Source organism: Lemur catta, chromosome 9 (genome assembly GCF_020740605.2).
Source record: "Lemur catta isolate mLemCat1 chromosome 9, mLemCat1.pri, whole genome shotgun sequence".
NCBI classification, from domain to species: Eukaryota; Metazoa; Chordata; class Mammalia; order Primates; family Lemuridae; genus Lemur; species Lemur catta.
The window spans coordinates 81,547,689-81,566,503 of record NC_059136.1 but is presented as its reverse complement, the minus strand read 5'-3'; the positions used below and the strand labels follow the sequence as shown (position 1 = coordinate 81,566,503).

The 18,815-nt window shown below is 40.6% G+C and overlaps 1 protein-coding gene across 1 annotated transcript in view; it reads left to right on the top strand.

Annotated features, from left to right (window-relative positions):
* Positions 1 to 409: 409 nt before the first annotated feature.
* LOC123644417 (probable ATP-dependent RNA helicase DDX43) overlaps positions 410 to 18,815 on the top strand; it is a 29,708-nt gene continuing 11,302 nt past the window's right edge. Inside the window, 2 exon segments of the mRNA XM_045560476.1 lie at positions 410 to 465; positions 3,429 to 5,173. Coding sequence (XP_045416432.1) covers positions 410 to 465; positions 3,429 to 5,173 — 1,801 coding nt within the window.

Below are 18,815 nucleotides of genomic sequence, written 5' to 3'. Positions count from 1 at the left end.
CTGGTGTCTACAATACTGGAAGTCCTGACTAAGTTTCTAGTCTGCTGGTCTGACCTACAGATTTTGGATTTTCTGGCCCCTGCAATCATGTGAGCCAATTCCTTTAAAATTGGTTCTGTGTCTTTGCAGAACCCTGGCTGATATGATGAGCTCTTGAAGGAAGGCTGCTGGTTGGGGGCTGAAATCTGACACTCCTGTCAACACCTGAGTCTTCTTTACAAATCAGGCACATCTATGCTTTCTGTTCCCCAGGGCTTTGACCCTGAGCTGTTGTTGATAGCAGTAGAATTCCAGCCTGGTACCAGTGGGGGCAGTCAGGGGAAAAGGACCACACAGACCTCATCATGGCGGGCAGGTGAAGGTCTCTCTGGCCAGTCACAATGTGGGGGCCACCTAGCTGCTCTGCAGGATGGCCCTCCCTGAACAAGGTGATGATGGTGATGGCACTAAAGTGCAGGCTTCCAGGTATCCTTGCATAAGGATGGCTGTGAGCCCTTACAACATTAGGAGGGCCACCTGGCTCTTAGACTCCCCAGGAACTAGCATATCTGCTTGAGCAGGAAGAAGTTGAGGGCAAGAGAAGAGCCGAATGGTACATAAGGTCAGGATATATTGAGGATAGTACAAGGAATACCTACTCCAGGCAAAGCACCAGGGAAGCAGCCATGGCCTTGGGCATACCTGCTAAGCTTAGCATGGTCTGCAATACATTTCGGAGCTAATCCAGGTAGTTTGTGAAGAACTTGGTGGAGATCATGAAGAAATTCCAGGAAAGCACGATCCCCAGGCCCAGCAAGGAGATGAGCCAGGTAGACTTATGTCTCTTCTGTAGCTGGTGACTGTCATGGCAATGGCATTTCTGGGTCTGTCTGTTGTCAGCTTCCTCAGGCACCAGGATCAGGATTAGAGGGGACAGTCCCTGGAAGATCTGGACAGTCCCTGGGAGATCTGGTTCTGGCTTAGGCATCTGGAATTGGGCTTCCCTTTGTGGAATCCTGTTTGGAGTAGAGGTATTTCCAGTTAGGAAAGAAACTGCCAAAGTACTCTGCACCATTCTCCTTAGAGGAGGCTACAAAACATGCAGTTCTGTAGTTTTTTGAGGAAATTTTAGGTGAGGCTACCTGCTTCTAACTGTCAATTCTTATACCTCCAGTTTCACCTGAATTCATTTCAAGTCTTTGAGGGACACGTTTTAAAGTGCAAAAACACCATCAACCCTTAGATTTTTCATAAGTTCTCACCTCAGTTATTAGTTGCTGTCTAATCTGCAGTTATTTGTTAACACTCAATTAAAAGCAAGAATGAGTTTTCACCGCCACCCCTATCACCACCATCATCACAGTACTGCTGGGTCGGGATCCAGCAACTGCAGGGGATGTAGTTTTTGTCCTTGGGAAACACACAAGGTATTGTTAATTTGGAGGTGCAAAGGCACAAATGTTTTGTAATGTGGCTGAGTGAAAAAAATAGGGCAGCTGATTTTGTTCTTCTGAGGCTGTCTCCTGCACTGAGTCTCCAAAACCACCAACAAAGTGATTAATGATGTTCATTTTGGCCAATCAACCAACGCAATGGGAAAATCAAGTCTTCATTCTTTCTTCCACATAATAGCTAGAGAAATATTGAACTATAATTTTGGATATATGACCACATAGGTCAATTGTTGTATTTAGTATAATTTTCTTGTTACATATAGAACATCTAGCGGTCATGGTAAAATATAAGAAATAATTACAACTTATATTTATTTTTTAACTTTAGAGAGCTGAAACATTATTACCTTTGGATAGTAGGCAGCAAGTACATTATCTCATAAGAAACATCCTGAACCAAAGTCAATTTGTTGGAATCCAAAAATATAAGGATTGCCTTTTGACATTTATACTTTGCAAACCTTTAAATGTCTACATACCTCTTTTTGTTTAAGACTTCATTTTTTTTAGAGCAGCTTTAAGTTGACTGCAAATAATGAACCTATATTAAAAGGAAGGTACAGAGATTTCCCGTACACTCTCTATCCCCACACACAAGCACAGGCTCCCTGATTATTAACATCCCCACCAGGAGGGTTTATTACAATCGATGAATCTGCACTGACAACCATAATTACCCAAAGACCATAGTTTACATTAGGGTTCACTCTTGGTAGTGTGCATTTTATGGTTTGGACAAATGTGTAATGACATGTACCCACCATTGCAGTATCATACAGAGTATTTTCACTGCCCTAAAAATCCTCTATGCTCTGCCTATTCAGTTCTCCCTCTATCTTCAATCCCTGGCCATCACTGATCTTTTTACTATCTCCATAGTTTTGCCTTTTCCAGAATGCCATATAGTTAGAATCACATGCTATGTAGCCTCTTCAGACTAACTTATTTGTAATATCACTTAGTAATATGTATTTAAGATTTCTCCATGTCTTTTCATGGCATGACAGCTCATTTCTTTTGCATACTGAATAATACTCTGTTGTCTACATGTACCACAGTTTGTTTATCCATGCACTTACTGAAGGACATCTTAGTTGCTTCCAAGTTTGGGTAATCATGACTAAAGCTGCCATCAACATCCATGTGCAGGTTTTTGTGTAGACACTAGTTTTTAGCTCCTTTGGGTAAATATCAAGTGGTACAACTCCTGGGTCTTATGGTAAGGATGTTTGCTTTTCTAAGAAACTGCCAAACTGCCTTCCAAAGTGGCTGTACCATTTTACATTCCAAACGACAATGAATAAGAGTTCCTGTTACTCCACATCTTCACCCACATCTGATGTTGTCACTATTCCAGATTTTGGCCATTCTAATAGATATGTAGTGGTATCTTGTTGTTTTATTTTGCATTTCCTCCTGATGTATGATGTGGTATATCTTTTCATATGCTTATTTGCCATCTATTTATATTCGTTGGTGGTATGACTTTTAAGGTCTTTACAGTAGTCCTACGACCACACACAAGGGTGTTAGAGAGTGGACTGGAATGATGTCAACACACCAGTTCTTAATATTATAATCATGTAGTCTGCCAAACACGTGACACAAAAGCTTTTGCAAATGAAAGTCACTACTTTTCCCAGTGGTCTTTTCTAATAGAATTCTGTTTATTAAGCATATAAGAGTCACCTGTGTCAGCAGTGCTACTCAGAACATCCACTATGCCATCATCTCCTGATAATAACATAGTGCAAAATCATTTTAGTTGATGATTTTGTCATCCTAATCTAATGAGACGTCAGCAGTCATCATCAGAACTGATGTAGGTAAATAGAAAGAGGGACTGCATAACAGTGCCTAGAACCATGTCTTGGCAAGAAACAGGAACCAGAGCTTCCAGTTGAGTTGTTGCTTCCTGGTAAAGCTCCAGCATCATGCGCTCCAGCGAGGAGACTAGCGGAGGAGGCCAAACGCACAGGTCCCCAGGGCATGTAGGCATGGCAGAGGTGGTGGCAGGACAGAACCTTCTGGTCTCCTGGGGGCTGGAGCTGCTGGCCTCCAGGAACCGCCCCTTTGTTTTGTGTTAAAGAACCACTTCATCAGCCTGGTGATCGGTCGTGGTGGGTCAAAAATAAAAGCTATCCAAAGTACAGCAAGTACCAATATACAGATAATAAAAGGACATCCAGAATCATTAGTGAAAATATTTGGCACCAAGGCGATACAAACAAAAGCAAAAGCAGTGATAGATTATTTTGTTAAGAAACAAGAAGAAAATTATTATTCAGAATGCAAAGTTGACTTACCTCCAATTGAGAAAAACTTGTACAAAGAGTCAACAATAACAAGCTCAGTGACACAAGTGCAAGTAGACAACTGGAAAAAGGAAAATTTTAATATAATGTGTGATGACTCGAAAGATGGTGAAAAACATCCAATCCTTAATCCTACCTGCACATTTGCTGATGCCTTTCAGTGTTACCCTGAAATTTTAGAAAACATTAAAAAGGAAGGTTTTCAAAAGCCAACACCTATTCAGTCACAATCATGGCCTATTCTACAAAAAATACACCTTCCAGGAGTAGCCCAAACAGGAATAGGAAAGACATTGTCCTATTTAATGCCTGGGTTTATTCACCTAGGTGGTCAACCAAAAGTTAGAGGAAAAAGGAACAGACCTGGTATACTAGTTCTTACGCCCACTTGTGAATTAGTTATTCAAGTGGAATCTGAATGTTCTAAATATTCATATAAAGGGCTTAGGAGTGTTTCTGTATATGGCAATGGAGATAGAGACCGACAAATAGAAGATCTTAGAAAAGGTATAGATGTAATCATTGCAACATCTGGAAGGTTGAATGATCTGCAAATGAATAACTTTGTCAACTTGAAAAGCGTAATCTACTTGGTTTTAGATGAAGCAGATAAGATGCTAGACATGGGATCTGAACCCCAGATTATAAAGATTTTGTTAGATGTGCACCCAAATAGGCAGACTATTATGACAAGCGTAACTTGGCCATATGCTGTTAGGCAACTCGCGCAATCTTATTTGAAAGCACCGATGATTGTCTGCGTTGGAACATTGGATCTTGTAGCTGTGAGCACAGCAGAGCAAAGTGTGATTATGACGACAGAGGAAGAAAAATGAAGTCATATCCAAACATTTCTAAGGCATTTGTCACCCAATGACAAAGTCATTGTCTTTGTTTGCCAAAAGGCCACTGCAGATCATTTATCAAGTGACCTGGTTCTCCGACATGTATCAGTGGAATCGTTGCATGGTAGTAGAGAACAGAGAGATCAAGAGAAAGCATTAGAGGATTTTAAAACAGGAAAAGTGAGAATACTAATTGCTACGGACTTAGCATCTCCGGGTCTGGATATTCACAATATTACTCACATATATAATGATGACTTTCTGTGAAACATTGAAGAATATGTTCACCAAATAGGGCGGACTGGAAGAGTAGGGAGAACTGGAATTGCAATAATGAATATCACCAGAAACGACTGAAGAATTGTAACTGAATTGATTGATATTCTAGAAAAAGCAAATCAGAATATCTTGAAGGAGCTTAAGGGACTGTCGGAGAGATATAAAGTGCATCAATTGAAAAAAAAATGGAAAGAAAAATGGGAAGACCTCAAGGAAAGCCCCAAGAAGTTTTATTATTACTGTCTCATTGAAAAGTGCTGGAGAATTCAAGATTTTTTAGAAATATATTCTAGATTCAGAAGTACTGGAACATACTGGCAGTATGAAGAGACTGGCCTGATTTTTAAAATAATAGTGTTTAAAAATGTAGAATTCAATATTTTATGCTTCAATAAAATCAAAAATATTTAAATGAGTTAAATTTTTTCCTGGATATTTGTTAAGGAATGCAATATGTAGAGTTTTTCTTTTACTTAAAACTTTTTTTATTTAAAAAAGAAAAAAATTTTAAATTGTCTCCTATAATGTTGCTCTACTAAGGTCAGTCTTTAAAGAGTTTAGTGCTTATTCAGATGTCATGGCAGTGAAAAAGATACATTAACAAAATAAATGTTAATTTATGTGATAAAAACATCTTTGGCCCATTTTTTAATTGGGTTATTTTCTTATTGTTGAGTTTTAAGAGTTCTTTGTATCAGCATAGCTCTTAATGAGCCAGAACAGTTTGCTACCAGCAAGTAAGAAATCCAACTTAAATCTTTAATAACTCTCTACATTTGTAGTGTGAGTTTAGCATATATTGTAATATTTGATCCTTCAAGAGAGACAAAATAAATAGTGTATGACTAATTATATTAGAACTATTTTTTTCCTTTGCTTAGTGTACCTTAAGGTGCTATAGCTAGTATTTCTATTTTATATAATAATGTATGATGCTTCATAACATCAGAAAGAACACACAGTTTGATTTTTTTACCCAGTGACCACCCTTCCTAAAGGTGTTTTATTGATTATTTTACCTTGAAACTGGGCAAAGTGGAGTAATGATAATTGACTTTTATCGATTACCAATTTCATAGCAGGCATTTTGCTACATATTTCAGAAAAATCTTAACCATGGCCAACAAGATAAGAGTTCTTAAACACATATCATAGAGATTAAGAATCTCATTCAAGGATCCAGACTAGCATCAGAACCCAAGATTTAAACACAGTTTGTCTTCCTCAAAATCCTGAGCTTTTCCCACTCTATCTTTGCTGTTCTTGGAACTACAACATTTAAAGCAAATAATGAAATGAGATCAAAAACCCAGGAGGCCAGTTGAACTTCCCTATTGATTGTGAATGGGAAAACAATAGAAAAAAAGATCTTTCTTCTCAATTATGTATTTGGGGATTGTGAAATATTTTTTCCCAATAATCCCTGATGCCCAGAATGATCCTCTTTTTTTTTTTATTGAGACAGAGTGTCGCTTTGTTGCCCAGGCTAGAGTGAGTGCCGTGGCGTCAGCCTAGCTCACAGCAACCTCAAACTCCTGGGCTTAAGCGATCCTACTGCCTCAGCCTCCCGAGTAGCTGGGACTACAGGCATGCACCACCATGCCTGGCTAATTTTTTCTATATACATTTTAGTTGGCCAGATAATTTCTTTCTATTTTTTTTTTTAGTAGAGACGGGGGTCTTGCTCTTGCTCAGGCTGGTCTTGAACTCCTGACCTCAAGCGATCCACCCGCCTAGGCCTCCCAGAGTGCTAGGATTACAGGCGTGAGCCATTGCGCCCGGCCGAGAGAATGATCATCTTTTTGTTTCATAGGCTCTATTGTAGGCTCCTCAACACTTTTTTTTTTCTTTTAATTTTGGCTCCTGCTAAGGAGGTTTTTTATACATTTTTTTTTTCTCTAATGGTTCCATCCACCATGGAATTTTAATCTTACAGATACACTATATCTGTTTATGTACTGGGTGTATATCTACACTTTATACATGAAACAATTTTTTTCTCATCATCCAAGGACCAATTTTTGCCACCTTTATCGCCCCTGTTGGGAAAGCATGTTCTAGGCCATTTGGATGAAAGAAAGCTTGTCGAGGAGTTGATCTGAAGTTGTCAGCCCAATGCCTTTCTTCTGCATGATTGAGGTGCCGGCAAAGCACTGAGACCGTACACCTGCACTGGTGCGCGGACCAACCTGTAGGTAGAATGCGCACCTCTCGCATAGTTAGTGAAACAGCAGGGGTTTGCTATGATCTAGGATGTGACACACTCAAGAAGGGTCTGCAAAATTTCTTCTTCTGAAATTGATTAGCTTCCTGCCTCAGAATATCGTAGCCTCTGGTCTTTTAAAGAATTGGGCAATTTATGCAAGAGCAATGCTAATGAATAGTCTCAGCCATTCTGGGCTTCATTAATGTGGGCCTGTTTTTTTTTTTCCTTCTCATGGTTTGAGTCAGGAGGAGCTCTCATTATATTTAACTAGTTTGGGCAGCAATTTCAATATTAACTTCTCAACATGAAATGATCCCATTGCCCAAGCTGTGGACAGTTGATGCCTAAAGCGATGGTAAATTCTAAAAACATTTTCATCAGTTTGCTTGTAAATGTTTCCCTGAAGGAACTGATCCAGGAGCAAGCTGCTTCCCCTTACTCTATTGTGTAGCCTTGGCCGTACCTGCTTCCCTGCACACTGTGACCTCTGCCGAAAGGTCACTGTACACATCTTTTCCTGTGCTCTTCAGCTCCATCCACCTGGGTCATTTTGTCCACACACATCTTAGTGTGCTTGAAACTGCCTTTGCAAACATGTAAGAATGGGCTCTTATTATAAAAACAGATATTACTCTCTCATGTCAGTATTCTCCTTTCCATCCCTCTCACAGTAAAAACACAGTTTCTAAAAGCATTTGGTCTCCTAAAGGAAGCAGCCCAGTTAGCGTGGTGGGTACAGCTCTCCCTGCTGAGGTCTGGCTAGACTGACACACTCATGTGCAGGGAACAGCACAGTGTCCATACTGTCCCTGTTTGCTGTGATGTGTAGGGGACAGCTATTGAATGCATGGGCCCGGTTCAAATTCCTGGTGTACCTACCACTTCGTGTGAGACCTTAGGAATTACTTAACTTTTCTCTACCTTGGTTTCTTTATCTAAAAATGGAAAAATAATAGTAGCTACCTCCCATGACTGTTGTGAGGACTCAATGAGTTAACAAACATAAAGCATTTTAACTATTGTCTGGTACCTATTTAAATAATAAATGGTGGCTGCTAGGATACTTCTGCTAATGATGTTCTTATCAAGCATTGTGAGCTCTTCCTCATTCATATACACAGCGCGCGAGGTGTGTTTTGAGCATTTCTCTCTCCTTTAACTGTGGCTGTGGTTTTAGGACCCCAGATCCTAGTTGTCTGAGTTAGGTAGACAAACAATAACCCAGATGCATATTAAACTCTTGCTGCAATTTCATTGCATCATTACATGGAGCTTTGGTATCAGATGTAGCCTAAAGAGTTTTGAAATTAGATTGGAAGTGTCATCGTGTTTTTTTCTCATTCATCAAACATTACCATGCAGCACTTAACACAATGTGGATAGAAGACTGAGGAAGGTAGTTCCCCTCTTCACGGCGCTTATGAAAGAAGGAATAATGCATGGATACAGATCACTTTAAGAATGGCAATAACAGGATGGCAGCCTGAAGGACGGTGCCTGGCGTGGAGCCCTTGACATGTTGAGGCAACGTCAGTGCTGTTGGCTTTCTGTTTGCAACCAAAAATGAGCCCAGAAGCTTCTGTGTCATAGCGTATCAGGGTACCCCAAATATTTTCTCAGTCCTTTTAAACCCATTGGATATTTAAAGTAGGGTAAAGTTTTAAGATGAATTAGAGTGCTAGAAGATTCTGACTTCTAGTCACGAAGTACTTCCCCTGTAGCATTCTGCCTTGTGTCCTTTGTAGGATAGATTTCCCATTACATAAACAAAGCTTCAGCTCTGTGGGATTTTCCCAGCTCTGTTTTCTACAGTTCAGTGGAAGCCACATAACTATCATGACTCAATATAGCCTATAATTATGTTAGATCCACTAATGATCAATAACTATGACTAAATGGATCCCTTCAAAATGAAAGCGTTTATCCCAGCACTTCACTGATTACCATAAAACCCAGCCACCATCCAGCCTGTGCTTTCCTTCTCTGTGCCTATAGCTGTCCATATTTCTTATTTGTCATCCCCAAGTATCAAAACGAAGACAGTGTCTGTGATCCCTGCCATGTTATTAGTACTATATACCAAGGTTGCATATTTTTAGTAAGAATAAATTTCAAATAATTATTTTGATTTACTTCATAAATATATCTTGTCTTTTACGTTGAGGCATAACCACCGCGTTTCTCTCTGAGACTGGGGCTGGTGTCACACCACTTCAACTGTTTTGCTTGTGACTCGGTCATGAGAGTCACACAGAGCTGTTCTGGCAGGAGCAAGGACAGAGTGTGCGGGGCAGGCCCGGAGAGCTGTGTGCTCATCACCCAGCAGAGGAGAACTTTGCCAGTGAGAGGTCGAGCCCTGTTTCGTGGTGAGGCATGAACATCAGCAGCTGGAATTTTTGCTCCGAAGCCAACTAAGAAGGAGGCAAGGCATGTTAAGACAGGTTATTTTTTGTTTGTTTTATTTTTTAAACATGCTTTGAATGTAGAAATGCAGCATCCTAGACAAACAAGACAGAAGTAAAACATATACCGATAAGTCAGAGTCCTGACTTGCAGGCTGGAGCCCTGTGCCAACAGCACACGTATTCCTGCAGCTCACACACCACTCGCGCATCAGCTCGGACTTTGGAATCTGCACGGAGAGCTAAAAGATGCCCTGAGTCCACAGGGGCATGTTCCTCATCCCAAACCTCCCAGCAGGTCTGCTGCTGGCCATGACTTTTATCAGTTGGTTTACTGTTGTATCGTCAACACTGACAACTATAACGAACACCTGATGTAGTAACTGTTCCCTAAGAGTTTAAGTGAAAGGTGCCAAACCTGTGTTCTCATCTCATTTGTCATGACCAAGCCCTGTCCTCATACTCTGATCCAGCATTGGGTTTCCTGGCTTCTTTTCCTTGCTTTGTTTTGAGCTGTTCTTTTGATTATTATTTTTTTTATTCATGTCTTCTCTGGCGTTTATATCCCAGTTACTTAAGGAAATGGATAACCAATGTGAAACCTTTTGATGAAAGACATTTACCTATGACTTCCAAGTAGAGAATATTCTGAATTCTTACTGCAGGATCTTTTCAGCACATGTGCTGTGGGTCCCTGGTAGTGGGTCCACCTTGGTAGTCCATAGTCTCTCGTCAGTGGACCGGAAAGGGCCTGACCTGGATTTGTACTGAGAGATCAAATTAAAGGAAGAGTCCCTATCTTTCTTTCCTCACTTCCCACCCTACCTACCTCTCTCCACAGCAGCAGGGCAATATCTGAGGGTAGTTTTTAATCGCTTAATTGAAGAATAAATAAAAGCCCTTCAAGGAATCACTATAAAACTATTGGTTTGACTTTTTCTCCCTTATGCCATCTCTAAGGCTGACAAATAAAGCATCCAACGCTTTCCTCGCTCAGCCCCCCAGGTTGACAGAGGAAGCCGATTAATGTGCCCTTTGGTGCCGGTAACTAGCATCTGGAGAGTTAGCCAGTGCAGCAGGCAGGGGAGAAGCTGAGTTTCATGCTTCGAGCTGGCAATTGCACCCCTAATTGGGCACACAGTTCACTTTCATGGCGTTTAAACACTTTAAAGAACCAGTACTTAAGAGGGAAGGCTACTGTGTGTTTTCCTGAGGGTGTAGTCAGGGAGCAAAAAATTCAGGGGCTTTTTAAACATAATCAGGCATTTAATTGCACATGTAGACTTCGCGGATGGTTTTGTACATGCACGTGATTATGATTCACTCAAAAGCACTCCACTGATGATAGTATGTATTCTCCTTCTCTACCAAACAATTAGGAAGGAAAATATTCAAAACATTTAATTCTTAAGGCCTATTTCTTTAGGTCCTTTTTAGTTCTTGCTTGCCTTCAAGTTTCTAGAGAGTTAAAACAACCACCACCACAGGGAATTCCACATCTGACTCTTATAAAGTACTTAAAACAGAATATACATAACTGTGGGTAGTTTGCAATTAGAGCGTAAGTATAGTACAAATGTGGTGTCTCTCATCTACCAACATTCCCCCTTCTTCCTCTTTGCCCAGATTCTCAGATTGAGAAATTGAGGCATTGACGTCAAAACTTTTACCTAAGTCACCAAACAGCAGAGGCAGGTCGAGAATGTCAACTGCCCTTGGCATTGTGCTCTTTCCAGCATCATGCCAAGAGTCCAGGGCAATGTGTTTAGCTCCATTCTTCTATGACGTGTTTAAGACATGAAACAATGTATAACCTCTGACACTTGAGTTAACACAGAAATGTAGATTTGGATATTTTGGTCCAATTTTTTTTCCTACCCATCTCTATGATAGCAACACCAAAAAATTTCAGATGAAGATTATGGAAATGGACTAATTCATTTTCTTGATCCTTTCTGCCTTCCTATTTTGAGTAATTTGTAGAGATTAGTATTCTTGGAATATCTGCACTCAGTCCAACGATGTCTGCCAGATGTTTAAATTTACATACTCATTTGCCAAAAGCCACCTGAGCCCTGTTTGCATGGTGTTTGCATAGCTACACCTAAACCACTTGCTACTGCCTCTCCCTTCCAGTTTGTCATAGCCATTCAGAGTAGACATCAACCTAATATAAAATCTCTTGGGGTCAACTTAGAATTTTATGAAAAATCTCAAAATGTTTTAGAGAATGCCTGAACTACCACCAAGGAACTAAGGCTATTTGGCCACTACTGCATGTTCATCAGAAGTGCATTTCTACAAACGACAAATGCTAAGTAGTAACATGAGGTGTTGATTTCTAATGCATTCTCACTAAGAAATAAGTGGAAACTCAGCCACATACAGCTGAGTTTGTCAAGAAGTTCTTAATAGGAGGCTTGCATGGAAATCACCAGTGTGGCTTGGGGAACTTCTTCAGAATACAGGCCCAAGCTCAGGCCTCTGAATCAGAAATTCCAGGATGGGGCCCAAGCATCTGTATTTCCAAAATATTCCTTAGTGATTCTGATGCTTGTGCTGTGAGAACCATAAGGCTGGGAGAAGAGTCTCTGTTGTGGCCCTTCTTTGGAGATGAATGAGTCCATTTCTAAAGTGTTTCTTCTTGCCATGGGTGTTATGTTTAGAGTCACGGAGTTGGAAGACTTAGATTCAATTTGAGACTGTATAATTAACTGGAAGCAGTGTGAACTTGGGTAAGTGTCTCCCAGCCTCAATGTCCTTACCTGTAAAAGGTGAGATGACAGTAGGGATTGTTGAGATTACAAATGATATATTCAAGGCTCTTAGCAGAGTGTCTGTTATGCATCAGCTATGAGTAAGGCCCATCAAACAGATTGTTTCTTACCATTATTCCGATAAATTTGTGTCCCACACACTTCTTGTTCATTGCCATTCTGTGTTGGAGCAGTCAAAGTCTGGTATTAGGGCTCTTACTATATTTTGCAGAGAGATGTTATACCTTCCTTGTTCCTAATAATGGTGTCAAAGCAACCAAGAAGCATGACTTCCCTCAAAGATACTCTGTGAAAAGCCTGCTGCTTGCTCTAACTCCCGGCTCTAGCTCTTCTCTGTCTTCCTCTAATCACAGTATTGCTTTGTCAGCCTACGTAGGATGAGGAACTTCCTGATGCGTCTGAGCAGAAAGTGGATTCTCCCATGGGGAGAAGCATGGACATCTTAGAACCTGCTGTGTATTAATAAAATCATCCTACCTTCCTCCTCTAGGAGGAAGCAGCAGTGCAGAGGGACTGGTTCGTGTCAGCGAGCATGCTGTGCCGTGTGCTCAGCCCTTAACATCAGTCTACTTTGTTTCCCAGCTGTGCTGTCAGTTCCTCAGGGGCAGCCTCGTCCTGCGCAGGGCTTTGCAGGGCTCTGGGAACGAGGATGTGTGTGCCAGGCAGCCCTCTGGCACAGGCCTGGCTTGTTTACGCTGCTGGTTTAAATTGCTTCTCTTATGTACCAGTATTTATACGTGTAACAAATGGGGGCTGGTTAATTATGTGGTTCTTAGTAGGAATCAAGTCTCTGCTGGAACCAGCCCAGTCTCTGCCCACTATTTATAGCCTTCATATGTCCCAAATTTTCCAGTTCTGATTTCAAATATTCTATCCCACTGTCTCCAGAAGTACACTTTATGCTTGTCAGACCACATGTCAATTTATGGTTTGAGGAATATAGTCACAGTATTATAACTGCCACCCTAAACACCACATTTTCTGACTGTGAGATTGGAATCCTGCCTCTTAAAAACAAATTGGACATACGTAGGAAGTGTAAAAGAAAATCTTTTTTTCTTCAAATATTCTTGTTAAGCATTGACTTGAAGCTTTACCTAAAAAACTATATAAATCTGGGATTAAATGAGTACGTGATTAAATGAAGAGCTTGATGCCAATTGTCCTTCTTAAGACAATACCTTTCACATAGAACATGGTCAATCTGTGGAAAATTATCTCCAAAAAAGGCTTATAAAATTAAGGATGTGGAGTACAGGTTCTGCAAGAGGCATGGCCCTGGGACCTAGAACAGTGCCTGGTCCAAAGTTGGTACTCAACAAGTATCGCAAGTAAATGAATGAACCAGGGAAAGTCCACAGGCAATTGCAGCATCTCATATAATTGCAAGACGTGGTGCCCAAGGCAGAGAAGAAACTTGATTGATCCCTGCTGGTCATAGTTAGGGCTTGTCTTATTTTTAGAGGCCCTTGGATCCCATGGCAACCAAGCCATCTGGGAAACCCAAATATCCCAGAACCTAGCACAGTCCTGGCGTAGAATAGGCATTCTATAGTGCAGTATCTGAACCATGGCATTTCAACAGCTAAGAGTATGAATTGGAATTTTCCTCTTGGTTATGGGATATCCTTAAAAAAAATCTATATCAAAAAGTATTATTTCAGACTTAGTTGTCAAGGGAGCCAAGACCAACACCGTGTTCTTTATAGTTACAGTGATCACCAATTGATGCTGCTGGAAGCTTTGCTTCATGAATAATGTTCTATCACCTACGAGAAAGCACTGAAGTAGCCTCTTGGGAAAGCACTGGTAGGATTAAATGTTCATGACTTTTAAGCTACTGGAACAATCTAAATAAAGTTACTGCTAGATAATCCAAAATATTCTTGGAGAAACTGGGCTGCATCTGGATTCAGCCATTACAATTTTTCATTTTAAAACAGTATGCCTGCCTCTGGGCAAGGAAAAGGAAGAATTTGAGCACAAAGTCCAATAGAGTAACTTAATCAGACAGACTCGAGGTACTGTGTCCTTTGTTTTCGAGGAAAAAAATCAAACAAATAGGGGCTTGCAGAAGTCATTCTTTATTTGCCAAACCATGAGACAGATTAATGGAACAAAAGAATCATAGGTTCTTGATTTTCAAATATGGCTAGAAATACATAATACAATTAAAAGCCCTTTCCATCACATGGCATTGTACTGGTAAAGTTTGGAGTGATTTTTGAATCGTTGCTCAGAAAGCTGAAACTCCAGCCTCCACCATGTATAGTAAAGACTGCAATGAATGAAATAGCGGCAGCATCCTGTTTTTATTTGATCTATATTTGGTATGGCAAGATATGTTTTCAAAGTCACTTTACTATAGTGGAAAGTGAGCAATTACAGATTAGCTTTTAATAAAAACTAATTAGGGCGGGCGCAGTGGCTCACGCCTATAATCCTAGCACTCTGGGAGGCTGAGGCGGGTGGATTGTTTGAGCTCAGGAGTTCAAGACCGGCCTGAGCAAGAGCGAGACCCTGTCTCTACTAAAAAATAGAAAGAAATTATCTGGCCAACTAAAATATATATATACAAAAAAAAAATTAGCCGGGCATGGTGGTGCATGCCTGTAGTCCCAGCTACTCGGGAGGCTGAGGCAGTAGGATCGCTTAAGCCCAGGAGTCTGAGGTTGCTGTGAGCTAGGCTGACGCCACGGCACTCACTCTAGCCCGGGCAACAAAGCGAGACTCTGTCTCAAAAAAAATAAATAAATAAAAATAAAAACTAATTAAACTGTCTCCTCTGCCTTCTGGAGAGTCATCCCCACCACCAGATGAAGAAGAGACCATTGACCTTGGGTTGTACTTGACAAGTGCTGAAGAGTAGACAAGTTTGTTCTCTAACCAGTGGTCTTGCATAGAGGGAGTCACAGGATGGAGTTGCCTCCTGCTGGTAAACTACTATTCCATCTGGCAAGGAGGCTGGAAGGAAAGAAAGGGGCAGGGGAGACTGGGCACTGAGGAGATGGGGTTCTGTGTGCGCCAAGCTGCTCTGGGCACTGGCTGACGGTCCCTTTTAAATGGGCAGAAGTCCGAATGCCTGGTATGCATCAGTCATTTCCAGCACTATCCAATCTACCACAAACCAAAAACTTGGGGATAAAGAAGATAGATGACCAAGGGAAAAAGAAAGTGAATGTTTAAAGGGAAACTTAATAATAAAATTGGTTTGATGTTATAAAAGGGAGTGAAAAACAATTTAATGGTTTTACTGAATTTATTGAAAACCGAATTTCCTATTCCTCACCTTCTAATATTTTGAAGCTATTGTGTGGATATACAAATGGCAAACTGTCTAATATTACATTTCTTTTTCTAAGTTAATCCAATGATGTTTCTATTAAATGTGAGGTTTATAAAATAAGTAACTGGGCTTGATGCTTCTGAACTGGGAATGTGGGCTTTTTGAGGGGGAATGCTGTGTTAATTCTATTTTAAATTTTAAACAAAAAATGGGGCTTTCTTTTTTCTTATCCAGAAATGCTAATTTCAGATTTAGTACCCTGTGTTATGTTTTTAGTATCCAAAAGAAGTTTGGTAGAAAGTCATATCAGTTTGGTTATTGCCTAGAATATAGTCAGTGCTTCATCAATGTCTGTGGAATAAATGAGTGAATGACCAGGAGCATTTAGCATTCATTTAAGGGCCAAACACATCAATACTCTTGACAGAGCTATGGAACTCAATCAACTGGTGGCCTGAGGGAACACTTTACCGTTACAGTTTGTTACTGATACAACTCATGGGGCAGATGCTCATTGTAAGATAGAGAATTAATGAGGCCAAGGATCTCAGTTTAATGCCTCCAGGGGCCAGTTATCTTTGTTCTGTTCCATGGCTGCATCCACAACCCATAACCTTTGCCAGCTGTCACACACCAGGGCATGCTCTTTGTCACAAAGAGGCCTGGCAAGGAGACGGTGAGTAGATTAGCTCAGACCCATTGCCACTTAGCAGGAATAAAGCTGAAGGCATGCGCTCTGTACAGGGGTCAGTTGGAACAACTGAATAAATGAACAACAGCCCACTTTATAGCCGAACAGCCCCGGTGCTATGACAACATATTGTGGTTCTGTGTGTACAATGCTCTGGCTGCCTTGGCTGTAGACAACCTAGCCACATTTGCTGAATGTGGAGTAGTTCCAGAGCCCTGGCTCTAGTGAAATGCTCAACCCACGGAATTCAAAATGGACTTGGGCGTATTACAACTGCATACCCCTTCCATAAATCCCCTTTTGCTAAACCCATATATTTCAGATTATTTCAGCATTACCTAGTAACATTCTTTGAATAATAGACTAGTATATTTTCTTCCTGGCAAGCCTCACCTTGATCTGCATTATCATTTAGGTCCCATCTGAAAACACCATTAATTTAAATAAGCAATAGAGACTGAAATAAAATTCCATTCATGCTTAACTCTCCAATGTGGTTTGGAAAGGCTTTCTTCTTCAGCCAGTCTTATGTTACATGCTGGATGGTCTTTTCTTTGACCACCTCATAAAAACGGGCTCATAAATACTTTTCATGTGTTATTTAAACTAGCGGTACTCCCCGAGGCACTGTACTCCTATTTTTCTTTAAATCCTTTGTGTATTTCTGAAGCATTTGTAAACCGGTAGCAGAGGTAAAAGCGTATTCTAACGTTCTGTCACTATCAGGCCACAAATTTCCTTTACTGATAAAAAGAATTCTCTCCTCTGCAGAATGTTGCCTGATTTATATGCTTTCTTTCTAGAAATAATCCATCGAGAGAACAAGCGCCAGGGTTAAAATGTATGTGTCTTTTCTTGATGCTTCTGATGCTAGAATTGTGACCTTTCAGCACAAGGATGTTCTAGGATATTCTGATAAGCAAGAGCTTTATTTTCTCATAAGAATCTATTCACTTCTGATTAATGAGGAGGAAGAGACGATAGAAGAGTAGTTGCCTAGTCTATAGATTTGTTTTGCTGTGTGTGGCATGGTCTTGGCTAGGAGCTGAAATGGTCCATCTGCTCTCTGCAGCGTGTTGGGGTCACAGCCTACACTTCACCAGTGTCCTGACTCTCCTATGTTTCTTCTCCCTGTAGTATCTTAGTTCTTTCTTGTATTTTTGTTATCCTTGTGTTTCTCACTTTAAAATAAATTTTGGGTGGCTCTACTGTCCCACACAACTACTATATCTCTCATTTCAAGTTCACATTGAACCCATTGCTCCCCACTCACTTTAGTTAGGAATCTTAATATATCCTGCATTAGAGGTGCAAGGGAACTGAGAGAGCACCCAGTCCAGCTTCCCTCCAAATGCAGAAATTCTTCCTTTAACATGCCACATGGATGGTCCTTCAATGTTTGTTTCCATGCTTTTATAATAAAAGATGTGGTTTTCAGCTTTGCAGGTCATATACTTATTGCTCAAACTATGACAGAATCTAAACATGAATTGCATCTTCCACTCTCTGTTGGCACTAACCTATAAAGTTTATGAGCTCAGTGGAATTTCTTATTCCTAATTCTACTGGAATTCTTAAGGATTTGAAAAACATCAGCTCTATAATGATTTTATCTGCCTTCTTTACAACCATCCTTCCTCAGTCTGTATATCCCAATCCATGTGAACAGCTGTGACTGTGACGTCTCTCCACAGTTCATAGATCTGTATTTCCAGTCACCTCCTGGTCCTCTCTACCTGGATCAATTCAACATTCTTTCATTCATTCAGCAGATCTTTATTGAGCAGCAGATATGTTCCAGGCATTGTGTTAGGCACTGGGGATACAGATGTGAACCAAACACACCATTGCTTTCTTGGATTTTACATCCAATGGGGTGATGGATGATAAAGAAATATACAACATGTCCCACAGGCTCCTCAAACAATACGTGCTTAGAAATTAACCCATCAGCTTGCTTCCCTTTTAAACTAACTCTTTACTCCCTTAAATCCATTATCAGTGATTCTCGCAGTGTGGGCCCCAGAGCAGCAGCAGTATCTCCCGAGAACTTGCTGAAATGCAGGCTCTGAGGCCCTACCCAGACCGACTATTAATAAATTTAAACTTGGGGGATGGGGCCCAGTGTAGTGTATTTTAAGCAAGCTCACCAATGATTCTGATGCATGCTCAGCTTCAAGAATCTGTCTATACAGGATCACTATACATGTGTCCCTTAACAATGGGGACATGTTCTGAGAAAATACGTCATTAGGCGATTTCCTTGTTATATCTATTGCTCCTAGGCTACACACCTGCACATTCATGTACTGAATGCTGTGGGCAATTGTAACACAATAGTAAGTACAGGTATATCTAAACATAGAAAAGGTAATGCATTGTGCTATGACATTCCAACGGTTCTGTCACTAGGGGATAGAAAATTTTTAGCTCCATTATAATCTCATGGGACAACCATTGTATACGTTGTCCGTTGTTGACCCAAATGTCGTGTGGTACATGATGCCTCAGCCTCTCCAATTAGAAACTTCATAGCCCTCTTGATTTCTCAGTCTCATCATCCCCCCAGTCACAAAGTCTT